We start from the raw sequence: 12,637 nt of genomic DNA on the forward strand, positions 1-12,637 counted from the left end.
GGTTCCCGCTTAAGACGGGAGATGAAGCTGCTCACATCCACCTTCTACCACAGCTGTGGGTGTTTCTGTATTGTCAGACCCTGCCTGCACAATCTGAGCTTTGAGCTCCTGTTGATCAGAACTGGAGGAGCCAGAGCCAGGGCAGTTCCTGGAGTACATTTCCCTTTATGAGGGTTGGTAGGGTCCTATCCACATCCACAGCTATGTCCCTCCTCTGTTCGGGGGAGTCTGATGACCTGAACTTGGCTGCTGTCTTGGAGTGGCTCCTTTGGGTTATCATCTGGTAGTGGGCTGGCTGGGCTGACGGCTATCGTTTTATTAAGTCAGATATGGGTCTGGCCCAGAAGACCTGCCTCATAATGGGTTATTTCAATGTTATGCATCCACTTACTGCAGTTCCCCTCAGGAGGTCCATTACAATGATGGAGATGTAAGTTAATAACAGTTCCTGTCACAAAGTCAATGTATTTATTAGTGTGGTTTTAGCCCCAACTGCTCACAAAAAAGCAGGCCTAACAGGATCAAGTCTTTTGGGTAGAGAGGCAACTAGCCTCCTCCAGGGTCACAGTGCCGGAGACATCCATCATAGCCATCCTACTCCACAAAACTCCTTCTGGGCCTGTGTCCATCACCCACAATACTACTCAGGAGTCCTTACTGCCTGCATCACCATAGCAACAGTAGCACCGACCTACAGCCCCAGTTGCTGCCAGAAGAGGGGTACAGCATGAATGGGCCAGCATGATCAGTGAGCCTATGGGAAGTTGTGTATCATCCCAGGGGCACCAGTAGCTGTTGTCCCAGGAGGGCTCACTTCCCTTCTTTTTTAGATCTTTGACTCGAATCAGTAGAAGTGACAGAAATATACAGAGAGATAAATACATAGAGAAGATTATCAGGGTCCCAACCATACATTCATGCACCTGAAGAGACCATAAGGACCTCAGTCATACAACCTCACCTCCTGCATCACATTGGCCCCCTAAACAGAAGGTGGCTTCACCAGACTTAACTCTAGAGTGACAAACCAGGCAACTTTCAATTTTGTTCCTTTTGTGGAGTGGAGGTGTCAGATTCTTCAGAAGCATGGGCAGCAAACCATCAAAGGGAATTCATGAGGCTCTGGAACGTCTCAGGTTGTACAACAATCGCAGTTCTTGACCTTTACATCCTTTCCAGCTCCAGGGGACTCCCAGACCACCAGAGCTTTAAGGTCTGGAGGCAAGATGGAGGTGTGTTAGTGGGAGTGGATTTTGAGGCGTCAAAGGCGCCCACCATTCCCAGGTAGCATTTGTTTCTTCTACTTCTTCATCAACACTGGAACTCTCAGCTGTTCATCCCACATCTTCTTGCTCTAAAACTCTGAAATTGAAAGCCCCCATTTAAATATGTTGTTCTATATGTCACCTGGGTCACCTGTTTAGTCCTTCTCAGTTTTAGCATTCTGGTAATAGAAATAACAACAAAAACCAAGCTTTCTGAATTTTGTAGATTCTTTGCAGGGCATGGTAAGACATGCTACCTTCATAGTACTGATTTTCAAGACTAAAGTGATTTCTAAATCTTGCTTTTCTCAAGACTGGATTGGTCACCTTGTCAATAACAGATGGGGCCTACTGATTCTTTTTACTAAGTCAGGTAATTTTGAAGGGCAAGAAAAGGACGCCCCAAACACCCAACTGCAATTAGCTGTGAACTTAGCTTTGCTGCACCTGGAGGCCATTCTGGGAAGAGAAAGCATCCATTCCAGGCCGTCCAATGAGAGGAGGTGATTGGCTTCATCCAGAGAACAAACTTAGTAGGGTTAAAATGTGCATTTCTGAGAATTCCCAGGTAATGAAGCTACTGGTGCTTGTCCAGGTCACAGTTTCAGAAGTGTTGGTCTAGCATGCCTGACTGGTAAGTGAGGAGGTTGTTCAGGTTTTGATATTTATGGAATTTCTACTCTCCCAAACTTCTAGGAATACATGGCAAGAAGGCTTGAGTCTAAATGAAGAACTCGTCTTCATAGTTTGCATGGTGGTTAGTGTTTGTTGATCATCAACTTGACAGCACCTGGAATCTCCCTGGAGACACAGCTCTAGGCACCCAAGTGGAAGATCATTTGATTATTAGCTCTATTTTATAAGGCATTACTAGATGTAGGTTAGCCTCGGGACATGCTGTGCAGAACTCTTCTGATTAGACTGATTGAAGTGTGAAGACACACCCTCTGTGGTTGACTGGGACAGTGGACTGGATAAGAGAAATGAAGTGATCTGAAGACCAGCATCTTCCTCTGCTCTCTGCCTGCAGTCAGTACAACAGCTCTCAGGCTCCTGCTGTCCTGACTTTCCACTGTGGTGCATCTTGCAAGTATAAAACAAAGTAAACTTCTCTCCCTTAACTGTTGCTTTTGTACACATATTTAATCACAGCAACAGAGAAGTGACAAAGCCAATCAACTGTCACTTAAGCTCCTGAAAATCCACAGGAATCTCAGCCAGGAGTCATAAGCTATTGTCCAGGAAAATTGGAAATTTAGGGGAAGAGACACTCTTTCACCATGCTTCTCCATTCACAGCATTTTATGGGAACACAGACACTCAGAGACAGAAAGTGGTCAACTGCAATGGAACTTAAAGGACACAGACCCCAATGACACGGTGGATCCCATGAGTCACATGGTGGATCCCATGAGTCACGTGGTAGATGCCATGAGTCACATGGTAGATCCCATGAGTCACATGGTAGATCCCATGAGTCACGTGGTAGATCCCATGAGTCACATGGTGGTTCCCATAAGTCAGATGGTAGATCCCATTAGCTCTGCTTCCTAAGCCACTGTGTACTTACCTCCTTTTCCCCTGCTACCTGAATCCAGCTCTATCTTGCCTGAATCTTTCTGCCATGTGTCATGGTATTACCACTTTGATTTCCCATGATTCTGTGCTCTTCCCTTTGTATTCTGATGGCCATGGTGCTTGTTCAAAAACCACCAGCTGTAATAGATTTACTCCTGGTGCTATCCTATAGCCACATAGTTGAATTCAATCATTAACCTTAGTGGTTTGAATTCTGCTGTGCCTAACACTACTTTTTGTTCACATTTAGAGGACAGAGCCTTTGACTCCTTTTTATCTTTGAGGGGAGTCTTTCAACTAGGCCTCTCTGCCCCTGCACATAGAGTCTCTATGCCCCCTTGCAAGTACATAAATCATTAAATACCCCTCCGTCCGATTCGGTTGGTTTCAAGGCATGAAAAACCAGGGCCAGGCTCTTTACAGATTCATTACTTCCTTACCTTGTCCAGTACAAAGACTGCAGCACTGTATCAGGTGTGACACATGCTCTCATGCTCCCTGTTGCCCCTGCCCTCCCTGGTCAGAGTCCACATCCTAGGGTGAGCCCCCAACTCCATCTATCAAACTGCCCTCATTTCAAAGCCCCCAGTTATAAAAAGGCAGGGCCTGCCAGTACTCTAGCTCCTACTGCTGACCCACCCATTACTCCCCAGTGTGAAAACTGCCACTCTTGCATTGCCTTCTCTGTGAGGTTTGGGTCATGAATCCACACTTGGGACAAGATGAAGCTCCTAAGCCTGCTGCCCTCCTTCATGCCTGCCTGCCTCTGCACATTCTGATGCCTCAGACCCAAAGCTCACCCTGGTTGCCTTTTTCTCCTATTTTCTCAGTTTAGTTCTAGACACTTTTTCAAATGAACTTTCATGTAAAAAGAATACTTATTCTCTCAAATCTTGGAAAACATAAAGAATTATGGACAAGAGCAACTGTGATTCATACTTTTGATTTATTTTTGCAAGGCATTATCTTTGTAGACATATTTATTATTCCCATCTGTAAGTAGTTTGTATATAAATCTGTGTTTGATTTTGTTTGTTTAGTCCTTATCCTGGTAGTATCTTTCATTTCTTTCTTTTCTTCTACTTATCGTAAGGCTACAATTTTTTAAACTGTAATTTTGACAATATCTCTAGTTCTTCTTTTCGGATGGAATTTCAGGTTGGAAATGCTGGCACCCTAGGAATTTTTAGGCTCTTAGTGTATCTGTAGCATGGCTGTTATCAAGGAAGGATGTAGAAATTGACAAACTTCCCAGAGGATCGTGAATATTTACATCTCAATAACCTCCATGTAGGTCACAGAGTTTTGCTTGGCCATCCATCATTTAATTCAGCGTCTGTATGTCTGTGATTAGGCTGCATGGTTTTCTACATTTCTCAAGGATATGTGTTCCTTCTTCTGTGCACTGTCTTTGAACGTGCTGTCAGTTTTCAGTTGTCCTGTGTAGCCATTCTCAGTGCTTTAAGGAAACACCTGCTCCCTGAGAAGTTCTTCAGACAGGTTTGCTCTGCTGGGGACATGTTAGCACTGCAGGAGCACATTGCTACTGAGAATCTCCATTTACATTAAACCGTTCAGTCTTGTCTCCCTCTAGTGGACAAGGAGCAAAGTGCACCCAGCCAAGTGCTGTGCATGAGGTCTGTGCCAGGGGTTTAATACTTTACTGATCAACCAGTGAGGATCCCTGCCCAGTGGACTGTAACTGGACATGGCTGTCATCAGAGCAGTTTGTCAGCATTTCATGTAAAACAAACAGGAACATTAAGCTCTTGGATAAGCCTAGGGAATTTTGTTTAGGTAATATTAAGACCTACTTTGGATAATCCACACTTGCATAGCTAGAGATTGAAATATTGATGCCAATTCTTTGCTCATAGAAACAATATCAGATGCTTTTCTTTTACATAAAAAACATCATTCTTTGAAAACCTTATAAAATTACATTTATGGATTCATCTGGCGCTTTATTAAATTCTCTAACAAATACCATAGCACACCTTCTAACAGTAGAACACAAAAAATTACACCTACTTGGAAGTCTTCTTCAGCTCTGTCCACAAGTTTAAAGGTTTCATAGTGAGCACGGTACTGTTGGGGAGAAAAATCATCCCACAGATAAAGATAAAGGCTTTGAGAAGGAAGGATTTCCATTATTTTGTTTGTCTTATCCTGAAATTTTCAGCCTGTGGCTGATGGATATGGACAAGGAGCCTGTAAAGAGAAGCCTGAGGAGCATCAGGGAGACGCAGCTTATTGACTCCCTCAAGGCCTGCATTCTCAGATCAAAGATCCCAGGCTTCCCCACACACGTCTTTTGATTTTATATTTTTACTTTTGTATTAGTTACTTTATTTACATTTCTAATGTAATCTCTTATCCTGGTTTCCCCTCCAAAAGCCCCCATCCCACCCTTTAGCCCCATGCCCCTGCTCCCCCACCCACCCACCCTCTTCTACCTCACTCTCTAGCATTCTCCTAGCTTGGCCCCTCAAACCCACACAAAATCTTTAGCTAGTGTCCTCATATGCATACTTTATTCAGTTCTGTTTAGCTTCTATTCACTATTATTTGTTTGCTTAAAAGTAACTAGCAGATACATGGACACACCAGTGAATTGGGATTTTGAGTAGAAGTAAAAAGATAGGAAGCATGATTATTAAAATTTAGGAGGTGATCAGATGAGAGACCTGGCCATCTCATGTGAATTAGTCTTTTGCTTAAGGTAGATTCTATATAAGGTGGGAGTAGGAGGTACCCTAAAGATAGACCCCTACTTTCCTGTGTCAGCCTCCATCTATGCCCTCATGTCACTTGGGTTCCTGTAGTTTCCTCAGAGTTCTGTGAGGTGCCTCAAATCATGACTCTCTCTGCTGCCTTTCAGGTCGCATTGCTACCGAGATCAGAACAACCCCAGACCACCATTCTGAGACTAGATACTTTTTCTTACAGCATTAGCCCTCCCATGCCTACTAGATTCTAAATCCACAATGAAACAAATTGACCCTAATGGGACACAAACTTCAGAAATCATTATCAGTAGGAGTAACTGTGGTTAAGAGCACTGAAGGCCACCCAGGAACATCTCTCAGGAAAGACGCACATTCCTAGAAGGAATCTCCTTAGCCTCTGCCTCCAATCTCTACAGCAGTCAGTGTCTTGGTTATTTCAGTCCAGAGCATGAGGAACTTGACTTCCATTAGACTCACCTCTCACCTGTCACTGCTGTGTGGTCACCGTCTCTCTCATTTCTGCTTCACGATGCCAGCAGTAATAGTGGTGACCGTGACCACTTAGACCCTTCACTTCCCTGGCACAGTCCTGTGGCTTTTAACGTTTTCATGTTCTTCTTACAAAAGACTCAGTCATTGTCTTCATTTGACAAACCTAGGAATGGGTTAAACAGCCAAACAGCACTGTCCTTCAAGTCAGCTTAAATATCACCCTTTCTAGGAGTCTCTTTGAGATGGTGTCTAAAGGTCTCAGCATCCAGGTTAGAATCCTCTCTTCAGAGTCGTGGCTTTCAGGGAAGATGGAGACATCTACATCCAGTTTTCCTAGTTTTATGGGAAAGTCACTGCTCCTGCTTTCCATGATTCTGAAGCCGGAATGCGATGGAGTGAAGATGGCTTCAAGAACAGGTTCTGGGATATTATAAACACTTGATAATTAACTCGTGTATCATTTGCTCAGCAGGAGGTGCCCCTTTAATCTGCCAAGCTCTCCATTAGCCTTAATCATTCTTCTCCCTTACAGTCTGTGCAGATGCATAGGATGTTTTTCTCATTGTGTATCTCACTCAGCTACAGTGTGCTGGATGAGGTAGGTAGGATGAGGTCTGATGTCTACTGAATGGATAGGACTCAGACCACAACCTTAAATTGATTTAGAACCAAACATTTCACAGATGTGGGATATATTTCTTGGTTATGTCCTCAGAGAGAGGTGTGGTGAAATGTAATTCCAACCAAAATTCCAACCATGTAAGAATGATTGATAAAGGAATGGTTCTTGTATAACTAAAAGAAACAGTATACTTATAAATTAAAAATATATTTATTTATTTTATATGTTTAGGGTTAGAGGCATCACTGTACACATGTGGAAATCAGAAGTTAACTCATGGGAGTTTGTTCTCTCCTTTCTACATGTGCATTTTCAAATCATTTGTACATGTCTGTGTGTGTGTGTGTGTGTGTGTGTGTGCCCGTAAATTCATGCACACTCATATATATGCATGTAATTAATAATATTCTGAATATAAAAAGAGCATTTGTTTGAGAGAGTGCCCTATGGTGGGTTCAACACTTATTGAGTAAAAGTTTTTGTTGTCAACTTGATGATGCTTTACAAGGATGATGGGGATTCAAACTCTGGTCCTCACATTTGCATGGCAAGCGATTCACTAACTGCGCCTTCTCTCCAGTACCCTACAACTACATTTCATAAGCTTCCTATGTTTACTATATGATTAGTAGATAGAGATTCAGATTCTATCCATTTAGATTAAGTTGTATGTGTCTTAGTGATTTTTGAGAACATGAAGGGGTCCTTAGATGCCTGCAGTTTTGACTCATCTCTTCAATCCCAGCACTCGGGAGGCAGAGGCAAGTGGATCTCTGACTTTCAGGCAGCCTCGACTATGACCTTGTCTTCAAAAACAAAAGCAAAGCAAAGAAAGAAAAAAAGAAAGAGGAAAGAAAAAAGGGGTCCTCAGAAACAAGTCTGCGGACTGCTGCCTTAGGCTAGCATGAAGTCTCCTGAGGAGATCAGACTCCTGATAATTTGCTATAATCACGAGGTGCTAATAATAAACGAGAGCCACTGTTATTAACCATGCTGATATTAATTAGTGAGGCCAACACTGCGTTCTGTGGTGTACCTATACACAAGCACACAGGAATGCATATACACTCACACGCTCATAGGTGAACAAATACATATTTGCTCCAAATTGTTTGGAACTAGAAAACCTTTTATTTTTCCCCAGAATGTGGAATATGTGCATACCCAGGAGACCTGGTAGAACAGAACCCTCCTGGAAGTGTCCCAAGGAAGCTTTGGAGACCTTGGACACTTGCATGGTGCAGCCAAGCTCCCCCTTACTCTGGTGTCAGGAAGGTGCAGGCCAGCCAAGCTGGGCATCTGCATCTTGTGCATGCAGACTAGTTGCACAGATGGTTCAGCTAGTTCTTGGCCATGCATTCTTCTTGGCCTGAATCCTTTTTGGAGAACTGGTCTTCCATGGAGTTTGCACACCCAGGCACCTCAATCAGTCACTCCTCAGTGTCATCCAGGGAGGGCTTGTAGCTACAAGGGCATCACTACTGGCCATTCACCTCGTCCCACATGAGGTTGGTCCTCTTCTTGGAATGGATGCTCTTAAAGCTCACCAACTTCTACCAGCAAGGGAGAGCCCTTGGCCAGGCAGTGGCTTCCTGCGGGGAAGGCCTGTGTCAGGCTCCTGCAAGCACACTACCACTGCCTCCTCCATGCCCTTGGTCAGCAGTTTCCACAGCTGGTTGTTGAGATGTTCTGGGTTTTCCCACTCCGGGGCACACAGCTCGGCCTCCAGCAAGGCCCTGGCCTGGCACAGCACCATCGAGGGGTTGCTGTCAGAAGCCAGCAGGTTACCCAGGTGGAACTCCAGTTCTAGCTCCCTGTGCACCATGATGTGCTACAGCTTCTCTGCTTCCTCCTGCTCTTCCTTGGCCAGCAGCACCTCTGCATTCTGCCCCTCCTTGGCTCTTGCTTGGGTCTCAGTTCCCTAACTTTTGGGGATTTTAACTTTTAAGAATAGACAGAACGTTTACAACTTGATGTTTGCCCTATACCTGAGCACTTTGTTGCCTGGAAACAGGAGTTTCCATTGCACAAAATGGGATTGTAAAACAGAGATTTCAGGAAAAAACATGGGTGAATATATTGAAACCATGCCCCCTCCCAAGGCACAGTCCATGAAACAATATGCTCCAACTTGCATACATTTAAAGGTGTAGGAAAAAAAAACTATTGGCCTCCTGGGAACAGTAAAAACTGTGGGAATTGGACTATATGTCACATGCATGGACCCTGGGTTTATACATTTCAGGGAGAAGAATCTCCCTCACCAAGCATATTTAGATTTTTGGCTGTTAACAAAGATGTTCTGTCCATATCAAGGCTTTAACCAACTCTCCCTGTCCTCAGCAACTGAGTTGTAATGAAGCAGTGAGAACTCTGAAGCTCTGGAAGGAGAGTGTGCGAATGGGTGTTCCTCGCTCAAAAGTGAGTCTCTGGGAAAGTCACTGCAGAACCTGGTCAGTCTGGGTGGAGGTAGTTAGCAAGTAAGCTATGGCATTTCCCAGTAACATCACCGGTAGTGTCTTCCCTGGAAATTCTCTTGTATCCAGGAGACACTGGAATGTTCTGTGATGTCAGCAGTGTTGTGGTGACACCAACTGCCTGAGCCATTTCCCTTCATTTCCTAATGGGTTCCCGAGGAGGCATGTTCTCCAGGATCCACAGTCTCTTTCGGAGGGACAATCATATCCATGCAGAGACCAGACCAAGGCAGAGGGAGGCCAGCCTTCTATCACGTTGGAGAACAAGACGAATGGAAAGGTCCTTGAGGAGGTCAAGTGAGTACTGGGCAGGGCAAGGGGAGCTTCCTGGAGGAGGTTGGCTTGAGCTGGTCCTTCCAGGAGTAGGACGTATGATTTAGAGCCTCAGTCTTCCTAAATGGCTGACCCAGACACAACAATTTCTGATCATTAGTTTGACAGAGAACCAAGACCTGGTATATGTCAAGGGGCTTTCCTTGGATCTCTTTAATGTCATGGGCAGTGTCAAAGAATACCAGGATGTGCCTGTGTAAGAATAACAAAGTGTCTCTCTCAGGATAGGCTGTGGAACCACTTCCTCTCAGCACTGTCCTGTAGACTACATGGGTAATTGATGCCAAGAGGGATACTCTCCTGGTCATATCATGGTCTCAGTTACTTTGTAATTCAACACACGTGACTAGGGATTCAAGATATTAAACAGTTTGGACTCAAGGACTTACCTGCCTCACATCATACATTAGCTGAGAAGGTCCTCCAATTCTTCTTGTTTAGGCCAGCTTTAGAATTTCAGTGCAGAAGAATGGCTATAGGAGGTGTGGTCTATATCTATGATGGCATATGTCACCATATGTCTATGATGGTGGGGAACAGGGACTGAGCTGAGTTCAGCTTAAATATAGCTTTCTTGCTCTGTCAGGAGGTCACTGTATCTGTAGAACTGTTCATCCTCAGACTTCTGTTTTAGAGTAAGCATAGTTTTTCTTGACACTATGTCCACATATATGCCTGTTTACTGGTGTTTATCTACCTACAGAGTCTGATCAGAAGGCATCATCCCAACCCTCCACAACACCTGTTGAGGAGGAGAGAATGAAGCGTTTGGAGAACCTCAAAATTGCCCTCCACAAGATGCAAAAGGAGAGAGATGAACTCAGGAGAATCCTGGCGGATTACCCTGGAAAGAATTTAAATGACAGGTAGTCACAATGCAAGTTCTGTTAAATCCACATTTCCTCACATCACAGTAGGCTACAACTCCAGGGTGGGCTTATGGTCAAAATCACTTTCCTGATTGCATCAGAATGTGAAGATCAGATGGGAATGAGATGGTGGCACAGGCTATTTTGATTCCTACAAACGTAAATCATAGCCTGTGGCCTGAATCACAGTCTGGGAATAAGGGTAGTAGTGTGTGAGCTCTCAGTGTGTGGTTTATGTAGCCTGGACAGTTTTTGGGTTGTGGGAATTTCTAGGTGCTCTGATTATGACCAATCATTGTTGAAATTGACCTGGAGGTGCTTTGGGTTCAATAGGTCCTGTGAAGAGCTGGAGGGGCCTAATCCCTCTTGCTGCCTCACAGTGTGTGACTGGACTGTCAACAGGGTATCATTGGTGTTCTCTGATTTTATTCATTGTATTTTGAGATAATTCCACATTCTTGTATTTATTTGGCATTCTAATTGTATGAGAGAGAGAGAGAGAGAGAGAGAGAGAGAGAGAGAGAGAAGGAGAGAGAGAGAGAGTGTGTGTGTGTTTTGTGTGAGTTTGTGTGTGTGTATGCATGTGTGAGTGCGTTTGTGTGTATAACTTAAGATCTGGGTATTCTGTGTTCTGATTTGGCCTGAGAATTATCCTATGTCAATTTCCATGGCATGATGATGATGAGGGTGAGAGCCTCACTTTGAACAGTACAACATTTCACATCTGCTCAGGTGGACGCACATGGGAATCTCCTGGTGTGTGTTATAAATTCTTTTCCCTGTAAATACTGTCCATGTTCCTTTGGGTTTTCATGTAGCAATAGATTCTATGATTGAGAATTGTTACCTAAGAACAGGAGAATAGTCTTCATGGGTTTAAGTTGGAGCCTGGATGGTGGCACAGGACCCTCGAATGTTCTTGGCAAGCTAGTCTATTTCTTCAAAGCCTGTCAGGGAGCTCAAGCAAATCAGCTCCCTGCTTTTGTTTCCTGGCACTGTTGTCCCCGTGGCCATAATAATAAACTGAATAAATACCAAATGGACCCAGTACCAAGGAGCAAGGGTGTGGCATGTCCTAGGCTGGGGTAGTTCAGGATTCAGTCTAAATTCATGTAATTCTTGAATCCTTCATTCATAATGTTATTTGATCCTTGGACCACGCCCTGCCACAGGAACAAGTTTGAGTCCGAGATGCTCATGATGCAGCACGAGGAAGTGATGACCGACATGAAGAAAATGAGCGAGCAGATCAATACCGCTTTGGTCAAATGTAAAAACCTTACACTGGAAAATGACTGGTACTGGTGAGTAACTTACAAGGTTGTGACCCCATCACTAGGCAAGCATATGTCAGCCCATTCTTATCTTTGAAATAAAGTGAGGATCAGGCTTTATAGTGTTTGAAGCAGACCAGGAAGCCTGTCTCTAAGGAAGGCTCTAGGATTTTTACGTCTTGTAGATAGTTTGAACAAATGGAAAGAGACTGTGAGATTCATCAGTCATTGTCCTTCCCAAATAGGGATCCTGTACATAGAAAATGTGTGCACAATGATGGAGTCATCAATCAATCCTGATGCTCTGGGGCTCTGACAGGACACACACACACACACACACACACACACACACACACACACACACACACACACACACACACACAGGACACATAGAAAGATTGGCCTCCAAGGGACATTCTAATAAAATGGACATATAAGCACACATAGGGATTAAGTCCTCTTCTGGGAAAAACTTGAATCAATGGTGTCAGGATTTTGAGAAATGCCCTGAGTCTTCTGGAATGTTGCTCTTTTCTCCATTTGACCTCTCTCTAGGTTATGCTCCATGGCTACAGTGAACTTGGACTATAATCTGGGGCTCTCTTCAGATCAGGATCCTAGAAGGAGGAATGGACTTGGAGAAGTGGGAGGAAGTTGGAGACTGGCTAGGATTCACCATTTTTTCTTTGTGTCTCAGCCACAGCTTCTGCCCCCTCCTAACTGAGTGTTTTGAGCTGAAGAACAATGCCCAGAGAGCATGGAATGAGTACAAAGGGCTTCTAAGGGATCAGATTGCACTGGAAGAATCCATTAAGGAAACAACAAGGTTCTGTGGGGAAGCCAGTATGAAAATCCGTGTAACAAGCAGCCTCAGGTAGGATGAATGAAGCATCAAGGGCAGGTTTTCCTGATATCTAAGCAGAAACCAAGTCAAACCAATTTAACCTTTCTCCAAATTATCCAGAAACTCTCCTAGGACTCATCCAGTTGTTCATTTC

General features: G+C 44.1%; 1 protein-coding gene and 1 pseudogene across 2 annotated transcripts in view; one reads left to right on the forward strand and one right to left on the reverse strand.

Moving 5' to 3' along the window:
• LOC148000872 (disks large homolog 5-like) overlaps positions 1–12,637 on the forward strand; it is a 39,294-nt gene that overhangs the window by 22,590 nt on the left and 4,067 nt on the right. Inside the window, exons 3-6 of one of the 2 annotated variants that reach the window (XM_087586840.1) lie at positions 9,233–9,460; positions 10,200–10,362; positions 11,538–11,669; positions 12,337–12,513. In XM_087586840.1, the coding sequence (XP_087442966.1) occupies positions 9,310–9,460; positions 10,200–10,362; positions 11,538–11,669; positions 12,337–12,513 (623 nt within the window). In that variant the 5' untranslated portion in view covers positions 9,233–9,309. Of the gene's footprint in view, positions 1–8,700; positions 9,461–10,199; positions 10,363–11,537; positions 11,670–12,336; positions 12,514–12,637 lie in introns of both variants that reach the window. The other variant, XM_087586841.1, reaches the window with a different exon arrangement.
• LOC148000874 (ribosome biogenesis regulatory protein homolog) lies at positions 10–9,193 on the reverse strand (annotated as a pseudogene).

Source organism: Rattus norvegicus, chromosome 15 (genome assembly GCF_021556685.1).
Source record: "Rattus norvegicus strain SHRSP/BbbUtx chromosome 15, alternate assembly SHRSP_T2T, whole genome shotgun sequence".
In the NCBI taxonomy this organism is placed as follows: Eukaryota; Metazoa; Chordata; class Mammalia; order Rodentia; family Muridae; genus Rattus; species Rattus norvegicus.